Source organism: Oryza glaberrima, chromosome 3 (genome assembly GCF_000147395.1).
Source record: "Oryza glaberrima chromosome 3, OglaRS2, whole genome shotgun sequence".
Lineage (NCBI taxonomy): Eukaryota > Viridiplantae > Streptophyta > Magnoliopsida > Poales > Poaceae > Oryza > Oryza glaberrima.
Window position 1 is genome coordinate 9,037,976 of NC_068328.1, and position 16,170 is coordinate 9,054,145.

General features: G+C 46.8%; 1 protein-coding gene across 1 annotated transcript; it reads left to right on the forward strand.

Moving 5' to 3' along the window:
• The first annotated feature begins 4,785 nt into the window (after positions 1 to 4,785).
• LOC127767049 (uncharacterized) lies at positions 4,786 to 6,289 on the forward strand. Its single transcript, XM_052292254.1, has 3 exons — positions 4,786 to 5,244; positions 5,682 to 5,787; positions 5,905 to 6,289. The coding sequence occupies exons 1-3, from the start codon at positions 5,203 to 5,205 to the stop codon at positions 5,991 to 5,993; spliced, it is 237 nt and encodes a 78-aa protein (XP_052148214.1). The 5' UTR covers positions 4,786 to 5,202; the 3' UTR covers positions 5,994 to 6,289.
• The last annotated feature ends 9,881 nt before the right edge of the window (positions 6,290 to 16,170 follow it).

The window sequence follows — 16,170 nt, forward strand, 5'->3', positions numbered from 1 at the left end:
ATCCTAAAGGGGTTATGGTGATTTGAGACATAGATGACACACTATGACAAATTATGAGATTTGGATATGTATTTTGAGAGTTTATGGACCCAGATGACACACCCCTACAAGTTTAAGAACCGCCCGTACACTTTACTCTTTTGAAAACCTAAACGAACAACATTGAATAGCTATATAACATATTTGCATATCATCTATTGTTTCATTAATTTATACTTATACAATGATATCATATTATTATTATGTTGGTACTTGTTTGTAACTGAGAACTAACAAGTGGTAAAAAGAAAGATTTAAGTGGAGATTTATATATATATATATATATATATATATATATATATATATATATATATATATATATATATATATATATATATATATATATATACTCCACCCGTCACATTTTAAGCGCAGTTGTGGGTTTATACGTTCAACATTTGACCGTACATCTTATTTAAAATTTTTGTGTAAGTAGTATTTTTGTTATATTAGATGATAAAAATAAATAGTACTCTATGCATGATTTTTTTTTTCAAATAAGACGGATGGTCAAATGTTGGACACGGAAAACCATATCTGCACTTAAAATGAGATAGAGGGAGAATGCCCAATGTGTATGTCACGTGATCAAATTTATCCAACTTATATACAAACTAGATCAAAACTACTATACAAAACCACCGTAGGCCTTATGGGTTATATGAACGGTATTGTAAAATTTAGAAGGTTAAATGTTTAGTTTTAAAATTAAGGTGCTAGACGAACTTCTCTTTAAAATTTAGAGGTGTATTTGGACTCCCTCACCTTTTTTTAGGGGGTAGGGCTCGTTTTAAAGACGGCGAGCTTAAGACCGAATAAGGGGCCGACCTTAACCACATTGATCAGATCTAGCTCTAAACGCGAATTCTCATTTCGGCAGCCCGGCGCAGCCTGTGGCCCATCTCATTAGAAACGTGGGCTCAATGGTCACTGGACTAATTTGGAGGTCCCCGGCGCGAGAGGGCCACGTATGTGAGCCCACCGTCACGCGTTTTTTCCCGTCTGTCCCCTCTCTTGTGGAAAATCCCGTACTCCCTCGTACCATCCGTTGGCAAATCGGTGCGCCTCCTCCACTCACCCCGAAACAAAAGGTAAAACCAGCATAGGCCGGCTTGCCCGGTTCATATAGACTTGAGTTTAGTTCTAAACGTTTTCTTCCAACTTTAAACTTTTCTATCACATCAAAATATTTCTACACATATAAACTTTTAACTTTTTTATCACATCGTTCCAATTTCAACCAAATTTTTAATTTTAACGTGAACTAAACACACCAATAGAGTTTTCGAGCAGAACGTCACTTCTTCGCTTCGAGCTGTCACGCGTGCTCTACCACAGGAAGACATTTCGCGTGATCCGTCGGTGTCGGAAGGTTTCTTGCTTTCCAGGATTTAGGGGCTAGCTATAGCTAGCTGCGCGTGGACCTGATCACCTGGTTACCTGGCAAGGGTTGCCCGTTGGCATTGCACTGTATCGGTTGGATGGTGAGACGGGAAGGAATGAATTAAGCGAGCATCATCATTCGTGTGTTTGGTTTCTTTACTTGTTTATTACTTGGTAATTTTATTTGTCGTTGTTCTAATTTTATCCACGGGTAATTTAGAAAAAAGTTACTAGGCCACAATGGACGAAAGTTTCATGGTTATATTTTACATGCAATAAACTTTCATAATATGTTTTTTCAAGCGTTTGTGATCTTTCAAAAAAAAAGGACGAGTGATCAAAATGCAAATTAAGATGAACTGATGAATAGTGCCTCAATGCTAGTAATAAGTATCTGCACACGGATCTAGGATTATCTTGTTGGATGCGTGTGATGAAACAGCCGAAACAGGCGCTGAATGGATTACCTGTACCACTTCTCTCTGATGACGTTACTAGCGCGGTGGCGCGCATACAGCGATAACGATCCGTGCGTACAGGTTAAGAGTTGCTTTAGGCCATTCACAATGCATTTAGCCTGGGATATCCACGTCAAAGATTTGCCGCCACATCCTCCTCGCGCGTGGTCTCGTGAAGAACACGGAGCACAAACTGGTCACACGTTCTTCAACAATATCGATGTCGTGCGGTGCCAGGGAAGAGGGATGGCGCCGCACTGTGGCGAAGGAGAGAGAAGGGAGGAGAGGCACTTGTTGCTCCTGCAACGCCATTGACGAGGGCAAGCGCGGGGTGGCCGCCGACGCCGTCGCAGTTGATCGAGCACGTCGATGGCAGCCACAGACCTCTGCCGCCGCGCTCCTCCGCCACCAGCGCCCTCCGCCGAGCCAGCCTCGGGGTCATCCACCACCGGCTCCCGCGCGGCGTCGCCGCCGAGGCCCACCTCCGGGTCATCCGCCGCCAGCACCCTTTGCCGAGCCCGCCTCGGAGTCGTCCACCGCCGGCTCCCATGCGGCGTCGCTGCCGAGGCCCGCCTCCTGGTCGTCCGCCGCCGGTGTCCTCCACCGAGCCACCTCGGGGTCATCCGTCGTCGGCTCCCGTGCTGCTTTGCCGCCGAGGCCCGCCTCCGGGTAGCTGCCGGCTAGCCGCTAGATCCAGAGATCGGGGGGAGGAGTTGTGGTCGCAGTGCCGGTCGGGAAAGGAGCAAGAGTGCCGCCGGTTGGGGGAGGAGAAGAGGGGAACCGGGGTCGCCAGCGGTGGAAGGAGGAGTGAGAGCCGTGGTCGCCGGCTACGAAAGCGGAAGAGCCAACGGAGTGAGGGAGAGGCGGATAAGGGATGGAAAAGGAGTAAATTTAGTTTTTTCTGGATTCTAGGGTGTTATGTGTAAATTTTGGACCTCTATACAAAATGATAAATAATATGAACTAAAATAAAAGGTATCAGGAGCCGAAATATAAAATTAAAGTAACTCCTAGAACCACTCGTACTACGGAGAACTTAGATTTTAGGCCCGTGTCCTTAGGCCCTTTACAATGTAAGACACGCTATGCCGTGTCTCTGCTCGTCTGAAGCTGTGCAGCCAGTGTCAGAGCTACGAGCTCCACAACGCAAGCACCAGAGAATCACGTCTTCAATGTGGCGCGAGGGGATGGCAACGAGGCTCACAGCGCACGCGTCTCTGTGTTTTTTTTTTTTTTACCTGCGCAGTTAAATCATGAGACGAAGAACGCGTCTCCCTGTTTGGGAACGAGAAGCTCAGAGCAAGGACACTATTTTGTTGACACGTAGGTGAATATCCTAGCTGGCGGCACGAAGGAACTTGCCATGTCTTTGTACTGTGAAGGGTCTTAGTCTACGTGGCGCACATATGCTCCTTAAAAGGGCAGGACGCACCGTAAATAGCCTTATCCACCAAGTACGAGAACGATGGAGATAGTGCCGTCGCGTGCGTACGCACGATCGAGAGAGGACGCTGTCACACGTTGGCGCACGCATCTCTGTCTCTGCGACCAGACGGACGAAACAAATAGGGGTGCAGCCCGTGCATACAGGCAGCAGGACCACGAACCCATATCCAGATTCGGCAGGCGCCCTCGCGCTGGGAAGACGTCGAGTCGAGACCGTCCGGCACGACAGATGCGCATCCGCGCATGCACGACAGGTACCCCCGCCACGTCAGTGCTACGACACGGTCCGCCCGCCACGCAAGCTCTCTCTGTCCGGTTCTCGTTATCGCCCACTGGCCACTGCGCCTGGGCCTCGGGCCCCCATACGCTTTTGCACCGGTGATCCTCTATGTGCGGCTCAATTGTGCTGCCACGTACCGATCGACGCGCGCTCACAGACTCATCAAGTCCAAGCCTCTGGGCATCGGCTCTGCCTGTGCACCGGGTAGTACGTTCGCGTGCGCACGACAAGGGGAAGAACATAATTGCAGCAGCGGCGTGCACGGGCAGGCGGTGCACGCGGCGCGTGTTCCACCAAAAATGACCGCGCATCCAACCCGACCAAACGTGACATTACACTCAGCACGCTGGTTGTCGCCTCGATCGAGCTAGCGCTTTATTTACCACCTGTCGGTCTGACTATACCTACTTTCGTCCATGGCGTCTTAATCTCCTTCAGGGAAGATGGATCGTGATTTAATGACCAGGTTAACTCTACCATGGACGAGAAAGTTCACGTTGGCCTAGAATAGTACGCGCACGCAAGAATTTAGAAAAAAATAAAAGAACAGTATAGTTTTTGGACTAAGGTTTCGAACAGAAAAGTTCAATCATCTAAGGACAACAACAATGTATATGGCAAAAGTAGTCCATAGAAATAGGACCCACATATATGAACTTTAACTATTGTAACCTTCACAATGCATATGGATAGCAAATAGTATTAGTAGGAGAGAATAGATATAGACAAATAATATATTTTATTCTCTATGGACAGCCCATATGCTTATGGGTACCTTTTGTTATTTCTTTTCTATGGACTAGTTGTACAATATTGCTAGGTTGCTGAATCAAATATTATATTACCTATAAACCACTCTTAGAGTACATAGTGGATGCCCTTGTCAGAATCGAATTGAAGGGGGACAGGGGTAGCAGTTCATCAAGGGTAAGACAGAGAAAGATAGGGAAAAACCGGGGAATACCCCGATCGATGTTCGCCGTCGCGACGCGGCCCTGCGGGGCCATGTGGCACGTGAAGGCGCGAGGTACATGTCCACCTGGCCGCTTCCTACTCCCGGGCCCACATCCCCTCTCTCTCGCGGAGATATTTGCCACGTCCACATCGCTTTCCGATCTCGCTTGCCCCTCTCGTCTTTTCTTCCTTCCCCCCGCATGGCCGCATCAGCCTTCCCGTCCCCCCGCCAATCTCCTCCCCTCCAATCGCACGCCCGCGCCCACGTGAACCCCTCTCATCGCTTTTCCTCTCCGCCTCCGCACACCGCGTCCATGCGCCGCCGCCTCACGGGTGAAGCCGTGGCGGCGCTGCGGTTGCCGTGAGCGGTGCATGGGCGCGGTGCAGCGAGCGGGCGGGGCGGGGCGGTGTCCTCATCCATGCTGCATGTATATATAGGGCGCTTCCCTGTCGACTCTGCACGCCTTATCGCCACACACAACACAACACGCAGGAGGAGATTGCAGCGGAGGCATAGACTTCCAAAGGAAGAACAGAAGAAGAGAATAATAAAAAAAGGGCTCGTGGGAGGGAGGAGGAAGGAAGAGGAGGAGGAGGTCAATTCAAGCACTAGTCGTTTAATTGGGAGAGACCGAGAGAAAAATGGCTCTGGGAGATGACTCCCCTGCCTCTTACATCCACATGGTAATCTTCTCTGCACACGCAGTTGATCATCTTCCTATCTCTCTATCTGTCTTTGACCTCTGAATTCTGAAATACTCATGGCTCATCTGTTATTAGGCTAACTAGCAATTCCATTCTGAGTAATCATCGACTGCAGTTTACTCATTTTAACACCGGCAAATCTCGTGTTACCCAGCGTAGGTTTTGCGGGATCTTTCTCTAACTTCTATATACTGACAACGACGCAGAACTAACGAGATCGATCGACCAAAACTTTTATATGTACTTCATTGCACTGCTTGTACAAATCAGTTCACTACCAGAATCCCGAATTTTCTTGAGAGGCCGCCAAGGATAGCATATAAATCGTTGGTACTATCGATCGTTTTGCGAAATTTCGGCTAGCTAAGTGCGAATGGTGTTTGTCCTAATTAAATCTCCGTGTGGTATGTTTACAGGTGCAGCACCTGATAGAGAAATGCATGACGTTCGGGATGAGCATGGAGGAGTGCATGGAGACGCTGTCGAAGCGTGCCGACGTGCAGCCCGTCGTCACCTCCACAGGTCGTCTAGCTAATTGCCTAGTTAATTTGATTCAATTCGGTTTTCGTCTGAAATCTTGAATTCTCTGGTCGTGTGCTAACTTGCTTTGGATCGGCTTGTCTGTGTAAACTAATGCAGTATGGAAGGAGCTGGAGAAGGAGAACAAGGAGTTCTTTGACAAGTACAAGCAGTTGAGATCAGAAAAGGGAGGCGTGAGCAGCTCCTGATTAATTAACCAGGAGATCGATTAGATGCATGCAGCTAGCCAGTTAATTGTGATAATTAAGCTAGCATCCATCCCTTCATTAGTTTCTAATTAGATCTTATTGTACTACTTAGGAAATAAGAGTGGGAGGTTGATCGATCAGGCTAGCTAGCTGCTGGCTATATATGGTGGTGCGTGCGTGTACAGGGGTTGGCAAGGAAGCAGCCATCTGATCTGATCATCGCTATAATGGCGCTATATGTAGCTCCCGAACTGTATCCATCGTCAATCTTATCTCCGAGATCACGGTTCAGCCTAGCTAGCTTCTCGAAGGGAGTACCTAGCATCGTCGTCTTGCAATCTAGGGAGAAATTATAGAGACGTTTTTCTTCCTGTAATGCAATAGGGGTTGAGGGGAAGTTGTAATAATTTGCATTGCGAGGCAAAATACGACAAGCTATAGCTAGGTTAGTGGCAGGGTCATCAGAGTGCTTCGATCAGGCGTCAGCATCTTTGTGATCTGAGAAGGAGATGAACAGAGGACGGGATCACGGGAAGGAAGGAGGAGATCGATGGTAGTATAGGCTGACGGAAACCATGGGCGTCAAAAACGTACGGTGAGTAGTTCCGTGAGCGACGCGACAGGGAGAACAGGATGTCTTGGGCGGAAGGCTACGGAATTTACGCATAGGCCAAATGCCCAAACAAGGAAAGCCTGACGGGATTCTGCTTGGGGGGAAACCGCGAGATCTGCACCAGACAGAGACCCCGCTATTCCTCGTGAGTCTCGTGATTGCTCGGGACTCGGGAGGTAGCATAGCATGCAGGTATCATGCAGCATTAGCTGTCGACTGTGCGAGAGCTGCCCGTAGCGAAGATGGGTCGTGTGTTCGGCCCCGTCCCGCGATTGAGTCCGTTGTCGTTGTTGTCGTCGTCGTCTCGGCTGGCCTGGCCCAGCCGTCGATCAGGCCTGTCCGTCCTATCTGGAACCTGTACCGTTCCTGCTCCACGCCGAGCATGGGATAGTCATCGGCGAAATTCACACGGGCTGACAGGCATATACCACAGGAAATCGCTCGATCGCAATTAATACTAGTACTTCGTATAACAGTACTTTATCCGTTTCACAATGTAAATTATTTTAGCATTTTTCACATTTATATAGTTGTTAATACACTGTGAAACGTAGGAAGTAGTTTGTTCGATGTGCTCGTCAGCCGAAAGGTGGCGGGGCCACGCCGCGAGAAGCAGGGCGCAGCCGGCAGGCAGTACGTCGCCGTCGCGAATGCGATGTCGCCGCCTTTGCGGGGCCACGCTCAAAGCGGCGTGAGCTGTAGCCCGTGGCGACTCTGCCCGTCGAGGCCAAGTTTAGTGCGTGCTTGGTGAGCCATGGGCGACAGGCCCAGATACCATTTGTCCCGTTTATATGGGAAAGTAAGTCCACTTTAACTCCCTTAACTAACTAGTGACATAATCCGATAAATATCCTCGAATAGTAATACTGGATATGTCGATCTTCTAACTATTAAAACTAGTGCAATTTCACTCCCTCGTCAGTTTTGGAGGGGCGTTTTTGCTGATGTGGAGACTACGTGGTAGCGTTGACCTGGTCTGTGGCGTTAACGTGGTGCTTAGGTGGCGTTAGAATTAAAAATATTATGTAGGACCCATTTGTCATTCGCACAGAAGAAAATTGTGGGGTCCACATATCATCTCTCTCCTTCCTCCTCCCTTTCTCTTCCCTTCGGCCGTCTATAGGGGGCGGGAGCTAGAACGACGGTTGTGGCAGGCATACCTCAGGTATACTCTCTCTTTCCTCCCCCACTGCGGTGGGCGCCACTACACACATCAACTAGAGGCAACCGCGACCCAATACCTACTACCACCAGCACCACCCGCATTGCCATGGCTGACCCAGCGGAGCACCGTGAGGACGATGAGGCCACGGTGGTAGGTGAGGACGAGGACACCTACGCTTAAGTCGCACTATCGTCAAGCTCAAGAAGGTCATTATCACCACTAGCGAGGATGATGAGGAAGTCGTCCTCGACATGTGAGCTGTCTCCCCCTGTCTCAATTCGGCCTCGATCTGATGTCCTCATTCTTCGATCCAACGACTATTTTGGATTTTCGTAGGAAGTCGAAGCTGTACCGCTTCAACAGGGAGGGGAACCGATGGAAGGAGCGAAGGATTGGCACCGCCAAGCGGCGTGGCGGAGACAACGACAGAGGAAGAAGACGACCAGAGAATGCAGCCTGCCGCTGCCGTTCCAGCCCCCCACTCTTCGCGAACGACCAAAGGAGAAGAGGAAGGGGAAACAAAGAGAGAGATATAAGGCAGAGGGAGGAGGAAGAAGGGAACAACAATTGTTGTTGTAATTGCTATTCTCTTCAGGGGCTTCATCTCATTGTTTATCTTTCTTTGCGCATCAATATCCCTTGGACTGGTTATATGTCTTAAGGTAATTATTTCATTATATTATTACAATCTGCGATGTAATTGTTGTATTAACATGTTCATTATCGGAGCAAAAGCACCGTGCCAAACAATTACAGGAGGCTTAGGTTTATCGTAGGATTACACCACAATTATGATATGCGATGTTACAATATTTTACTAGTATAACAAAATAGGCACATGGTCTGCAATTTGAATCATGACATGGCATGAAATCACCTTCACCTGACAATATAAAGGAAATGTTTTGGGTGAAAGAAGATTGTATCGATAGCTAAAATTGGCAATGAGTTCCATTCCCTGTCAGGCGCTAGGTCGATAAGTTGAATTATCCTTTTTCATGTGCCTATCACCGAACAATTTAAGCTACCGAGAACTGAATATAGCTCAGCCTTGACTCGGATAATCCCTTTATTTTTTCTCTTGGGCTTTCAATATGAAGGTTGACGTTTCTGCGTTATATGTTTTGAAACACTTGTCGGTAGTTTGGCGTTTGGATCTAGTGACTTAACTTTAGTCTCTATATTTATATACTAATTTAGAGTATTAAATATATACTACTTACAAAACTAATTACATAAATGAAAGCTAATTTGCGAGACAAATTTTTTAAGCCTAATTAATCCATAATTAGAGAATGTTTACTGTAGCATCGGCTAATCATGGATTAATTAGACTCAATAGATTCGTCTCGCGAATTAGTTCAAGATTATGGATGGGTTTTATTAATAATCTATGTTTAATATTTATAATTAGTGTTTAAACATCCGATGTGATAGGGACTTAAAAGTTTTAGTCCCATCTAGACAGTGTCCAGCTCTTCAGTCTTCCTTGCCATGAGCTAACCTGGTGTACTTCTTTTTTTGGTTCAGGATTCCAGTCTTCCATTTACCATTTTGCTATGAGAACCGAGTCAAGCTGAGCTCTCCTGTATTTGCATAATTGCATTGCTCTGGATGTTGCTCCAGCTTGTATTGATCTCACGAGTCATGGGTTGTAGAAAGTTCATACAAACGGCAATTGGTTTATGCCAATTGGAGTTGATTGAATAGGGATTAATCATTTGATTCTTCCGTTTAGTGTTGTACAGTAGATAGCATTATGTTTATACTTCCTTCGTCCAAAAATATAAGCATTTTTAGGTATGAATCTGTATAACTGTATATCTAGATTTATAGTTAAAAGTTGTTATATTTTGGTAAGGAGGTAGTACTAGTTCATCTTCATAGCTGATAGCTGTCATTTCAGTACTATCTCATCTCTTCAATTGCTAGTATTCATGAACATATAGAAATTTACTCAACAGTACAATCGTATAGCATCATCATATATCTAAATGTTGTCCAAATGAGTGATGGGCATCATCTGGCACTCAGGGCTTATTTATTTTGCTACCATTTTCAATCTTACCTTTTTTTTTTGCAAAGTTACCAAAAAATGGCTACATTTAGTTTGTTACTAAATTTTAGTAAGTACATATGAAATCTTACCAAAATTTTGACAACCTTACTAAAATTTGGCAATGCCAAAACTTGGTAAGGTTGAAAAGTATAGCAAAGTGAACAAGCTCTCAGTGTGCTCGTGCCTGTCTGTCACGCCCAGAAATTCCCGAATAGAATTCCAAGCAGAATGTGCATTAAAATCCCCGTCCAGGACCGGCCGGGGTACACAAACGACAATGTTGACATTCAGATCCACGTCTTACAAACATCATAAAAGTCTTACATAAATGCAGCGGAAAAACGAAAGACAATAGGAGCTAAGCCTTGACTAGAACTGCAGCGGGAATACCACTCCACAGGCATCCTCGACGGCACGGACGAAGCCTACTCCTCGGAGAAACCTCCATCTGACACACACTCGTACTCTGGGGTTGGGAAAAATAGATCAAGACTGAGTACTACCCACTGTACTCAGCAAGTCATACCGGAATAGGGGTATGATGCAAGGAATTATCAAAGGAGAGCTAGAGTGGTTCATTTGTATAAAGCGAGCATTTATAAACAGAAGTTGAAAGATTTAAACAGTTGTAATAATTAATTAATATTGATCATCCGCTGTCCAACGCTATCCCACGTTGCAACAGGCCCAACCATCCACCTAAACTATCCAATTTCATTAGATTACACTAGGGTGAGACTAATCACGGTGAATCTGGTTGACCGCCCATAACCGCGGGCACGACTATTCGAATAGTTTTACTCTGATCAGAGGTGTACAACTGTACCCACAAGACACAGCCCCACGAGACGTTTTCGTGCGCCGACATGCCACCACGACATACCGGAAAGAGGCCGTGACAGGACCCTTCGCATAACCCCCTCTAACCAAGCACACCACACCTCAGGTTTCACCCCCACTCCTCGCAAGGCAGCGGGCAGTCCCCTCTCGTGCCTAGATGAATCCGGAAGCGACAGAGGCCGTCGCAGGGCCCGCTCCGCTCCATCACGCCCACCCTTGCCTGGATGCGTCAGCTAGAGGAAAGCTACACTACAAGTCCAGCAGTTGCCCACGCTGGCTTGTGGTAAGTATGATAAGTTCTTCCAGGGCATCCCGCGAACCGGTCCTTAACTGCCATGGGTGCGATTAGCAAAACCATGCACCCACAGCCCACCATGTGATTCATTTTAATTAACCAACACCAAAACGGTGGTACTAAACCAACCTTACCAATTGAACCTAAAGTCTATATTTTAGTGAGCTTTCCCCATTGTGTGCTAGTGGAACTAAGCATGGCTAAGCAATTCCTAGTCCAAAATCTATTCATGTTATAACCCAAGCTAATAAAGGAGCATGATATCAAAATGGCATGGCTGTAACAATAGGTAAACACCCCATAGTAACATTATAAAACAATGCAATATTTGAAGAAAAACAATAGAGCATTTGCAATATAGGATCAACATGTTCAAGTGACAAGCATGACTTGCCTTGCTCTGCTGCTAGAGAAACCTCGGCGACTATCTCGAAGTACACCGGAGCGTCGGAAGAACCGGAATCTAGCGGCATACAAGGAAAACATTGCAAACAGGCTATAAGACTACTGAAACAGAGAACAAAACCATTTTTAATGGATTCTACACATTTTTCTTGATTTACTGAGACTTGAATGGGCTTAAACGGAGCTCGGATGAATTAGTTATGAATTTTAGAAGATTCACTGTGTTTATTATTATAACAAAAAGTCCTTAAATCTTTTATTGTGCAATAATTCCCAGGGCTGACGTCATCAGGGGGTGCGGCGCCGACATGCGGGACCCACCAGTCAGCGGCTCGGGAGAGAGGGAAAAGGGGCGCCGGCACGCGGGCCCCACTCGGCAGCGACTCAAGGGGGGGCGGTCCACGTGGGCCGGGACCATGCGGGTGGTCCACCGCCGGTCCACGGGACCGACGGCCCAAATCGCCCCCGGGGTCGATCGGACGGGCGGCGGCGACCCGGCTCGGCTCGGCTCAAGGCCCGCCGACCGGCCACGGCGATGGCGACGGCGTGCGCGCGAACGCGTTGCCGGCGACGGCAACCGGCGGCGGAGGCGACGGCGCAAAGGCGACGGCGCAAAGGCGGTGGCGCTAAGCGGCGGCTAGGAAGGAGAGGGAGGGGAATAGAGGGGAGAGGAAGCCTCACCGAGGGTGGCCGGCGCGGAGGAAGACGACGACGAACGGCGACGGCAAGCCACGGGAGGACGACGGCAACCGACGGATGGGCTTCGGGGTGCCCTAAGGAAGGAGGAGAGAGAGATTAGAGGGAGAGAGATGAACCACGGCGGCCGGCATCCATGGCCGAAGGCGGCGGTAGAGGTAGAACTCACCGGAGCGCGAGGGGATGCGAATTCCGGCGACGAATCCCGACGGAGGAAGGGCGGACGGGGTGGAGTTCGTCCTTGCGAACCCGACGGCGGCGACGGCGCGGTGCGGCGGCGAGCCTAGCGGCGGCTAGCGGCGGCCGGAGCGGCGAGAAAGGCGGCGGCGGGTGGGTGCACGGCGCGGGAGCGATAGGGAGCTCGGGAGAGTTCGGCGAAATAGGGAAAAAGAGAGAGGGGGTGGCGGCGGAGCTTAAATAGGGAGAGAGGAGGCTGGACGTGGCCGGGAGAGGCGGGAATCGCCTGCCAACGTGGGAGAGTGGGAGAGGAGAGAGAGAGAGGCGGGATTCGAAAATCGAATCCCGGCCATCTCGGGCGCGCGGGCGAGCGGGAGAGAGGGGGAAGGGGGCGCGGGAGGTGCGGCGCATGCGCGGGCGACGTGGACGGCGTGGCCCGGGAGGCGCGGACGCGAGGCGCGGCGGCGGTTGCGGGCGCGGCGGCGAGCGGCTGGAGGTTGGGGGAGGACCTGACAGGTGGGCCCCACCTGTCGGTGACCCCGGGAGAGAGGAGGGGGCGCGGGCTGAGCTGGGGCGTGGCCTCCGGCCGGCCCAGCAAGGCGCGGGGAGAGAGGAGGGGAAATGGGCCGGCGGCCCACTAAGGGAAAAGGAAAAAGAAAAAAGAAAAAGGAAGAAAGGAATTTCCAGGGATTTAAATATTGCCTGTGCTCAATTTTAATTGATTAAAATTATTTCTAGTACTCTGAAAATTCCACTAAAAACCTGTTAGTGAATTTCGACATGTAGAACTCTAGAAAAATTCCACATGTCAGATTCGATTATTATTTGTATTACTTTCTTAGGGTTTTCTCTTGATTTGCACCGGCATTTTCTTAGGGTCATTTATAAACTAAATTTTAGGCTTGGGAGGAGAACTACAGGGTGTGACACTGTCTACTTTATATCTATTCTCCCCGTCTCATTTCAAGAGAAGCTATAAGTTTCTGTGTCCAACTTTAATCGTCCGTCTTATTTAAATTTTTTAATAATTAGTATTTTTATTGTTATGAGATAATAAAATATGAATAGTACTTTATACATGGCTTATGTTTTTAAATCTTTTTAAAATAATTCTAAATAAAACGAACGTTCAAAGTTATGCACAGAAAATCATAGTTGCATTTAAAATGAAACGGATGGACTAGTATTTTAAGCTAACTTGAGTCTACTAATCCTTTTGCGTTTGGACCAATAGTAGTAGTACTCCTTTCTATCTTGTTACGGAGTATAGTACTCCTATAAGCTCCAAGTGGCCTGCTTGCTAGAGTTTGCTCTGTTGCAGAAAATGCTGAAATGTCTCGTTGCATAGTAAAGTGAGTGGCATTATTGCATTCCCTCGAGGGAATGGCATCTGCTGGCCCATACTAGCTTCAGTGGATGATCTGTAGTTATGATTTGTGAAGTCGCGGTCCACTAGTCCAGGATCCCAGGCCGAATTTAGCGTCTGTGCATATGGTAGTAAAAGCAGAATTTGCAGCACCTGCTGGGCACCATTGTTGCCGGCAGTGTTGGTGTCCTAGAAGTTGGCTAATCACCGATTTCCTTTCTGTTGCAATGATTAAGAACAAACCTAGCGATCCGGTGGTTGCAGCCTCACTTGTGAAGATTGAGTCGTGCATCAAAAGTTGTGGTTTCTTCCCAAGTTCCAACCCATTTCAAGTTATCTCCAAACTGCATCGTTACTACTACTACCATGGAGTCCCTGGCTGGCTGGCTGCAATCCAGTCTCCAGACGTCCTGTGCTCCCGGGAGTAGCCGAGCCACGCATGTGCTGATGCGAATGTTGCCATGTGCTCATGTTGCGAGGCCCGCGTGATGGGTAGGGGCGACCAGGTTTACAATTCCGATGAAAACCGGTCGAATTTCGTGAAATTTCGCGAAATTTTGATGTTTCGACGCGGCTCGGAATTAAGTTTTGTTAGAATTTCGAAGGTTAAACAGTAAATTCGGTAGAAATTCAGTCAAAATTTATCGAAAACCGATCAAAATTTATCAAAAACCGTAATATTGATCGTTAATGTAAACCCGATGACTCCTATCGCGGCGGGGGAAGAAGAAGAGGGGGAGTCCATGGCCCAAGCATTGGATACGATCATCTTGTCTCACTCCTCGGGCGTCCAGCTGCTAAAGCAACACGGGCGTAGTACGAGACACGACAGGGACGTGTCACTGACAATGGACCGCTGCTCCTTGCGAGTGGAACGCAGCACACACGGTCAGACGGCCGCGGGTACGGTACAGCGTGTGCGTAGCCGTAGCACCCGTCGCCGTCCCCGTCTCGCTTTTATTGCTGCGGCCGGGAGCAGATGACGAATGACGAATGGGTGATCGATCTGACTTGGATTCGTCCCATCATCAGTCGCGTCCACCGTACTCTCGACATTCCATATTTCCATCGCACGATTGCTTTTCTTCTGTTGTCCCCATGAGAAAACATATCCGTCCCCTTCTTTTACCACCGAATGAGATCCATTTTTTGCGAGGATAATACTCAGGCGACACTGTCTCAAGGAACCCCATTAACCTCCGAGAGTTTCATCGGTTGACCTAACAAACTAAAAAAAACAAATTTTAAATTTTAAACTTGATTTTTGAAGTATTTTCAACACAACTTTTTTTAACGTTGATTTTTTTAAGTGGCTACGAATAAGTACATAAAATTTTACCTATAGATTAATTTGTATTCTTTAATAAATCGTTTTTACTTATTATAGGAAACTAGGAAGAGGTATGCGCGGGCATGCACCGTACGTAGGATAAATTTGAGAAACTTATAAAGGCGGTATACCAGCGAATTAATATCTGCAATGTTTTAAAATTATGTTTTTTCCCATGAATTTTCTTCGTTAGAATTGCATGACGAATTTAATTGTTATTTATAAAATTATCTATTGGAGATTAGGATTGGTATCTTACGGTATAAAAAATGGTACCTAAGACGTATGACTCTTGAGGTTCCACAGGGAAAGAGAGAAAACTTAAGTTATAAAAGACATTACATATACAACCATATACAATTAATGGCTCTACCCATTTTTTAGAAAAAAATAATAATTAATTTATTATTTAACGGCAAACATCGATTGGTCATAGCTATGGATAATTCCTCATAGGAAATTGTGATTCCATAGTGAAAGAGAAAAAACTTAAGTTATAAAAGACATTCTATACACAAACCATATATAATTAATGGCTCTACTGATTTATATAGAAAAATTGATAATTAATTTATTAAACATAATATATGACCCTCGAGTTTAGACCATTATTTCTAACCATTGGATATGTAGAAGATCTAACATATTGTGCAGAGTCCAACTAAGCAAATTATTCGTCTTCCCTCACCATGGATGGTAGACATGTTAACTCGTGTCTCCGGCAGCATGCTCACATCATCATACTTAGAAGAAAAAAAAGTGCCCTTCATGTATATACATGTAACTACCTCATGCCCCTCTTTTCATTAAAGAAAAAAAGTTCTATGCCCATGCATGCACACCGGGATGCACCGGTTAGCCCTCCAATTTGTTCACTCCATGGACGGTATGTTCCTTTGTTCTAGTGATTAGATAATTTAATAAGTACAAATAAGTATTTGAAATCAATTTTTATTAGTGAAATATCCATAAGGACTGCTTTGTAGACACCCTATGTCCTTCTTCTTTTCTTGGCGTATTAGTTGGATTTGAGCAACGTGATAATAGGTATTTTGGGATATAAGTTAATGTCTAACTTCCACTTCCAAAGGATTAAGGTTTCCCAACCCTCAGCGCCGAACACAACATAAGATCATACATTTATCCTTAAAAGAAGATCATATATTTTATTAGGGCATTGGAATTAAGTAAATAGAATCCGCATATATGTCGAGAGATATAATTAAGTTGG

Bases quoted from the DNA above. Each gene is read 5' to 3' on its own strand.
- LOC127767049 (XM_052292254.1), top strand. From the start codon at position 5,203: ATGGCTCTGGGAGATGACTCCCCTGCCTCTTACATCCACATG. The intron at 5,245-5,681 runs GTAATCTTCTCT...GTATGTTTACAG, and splicing joins CTGCCTCTTACATCCACATG to GTGCAGCACCTGATAGAGAA. The intron at 5,788-5,904 runs GTCGTCTAGCTA...AAACTAATGCAG, and splicing joins GCCCGTCGTCACCTCCACAG to TATGGAAGGAGCTGGAGAAG.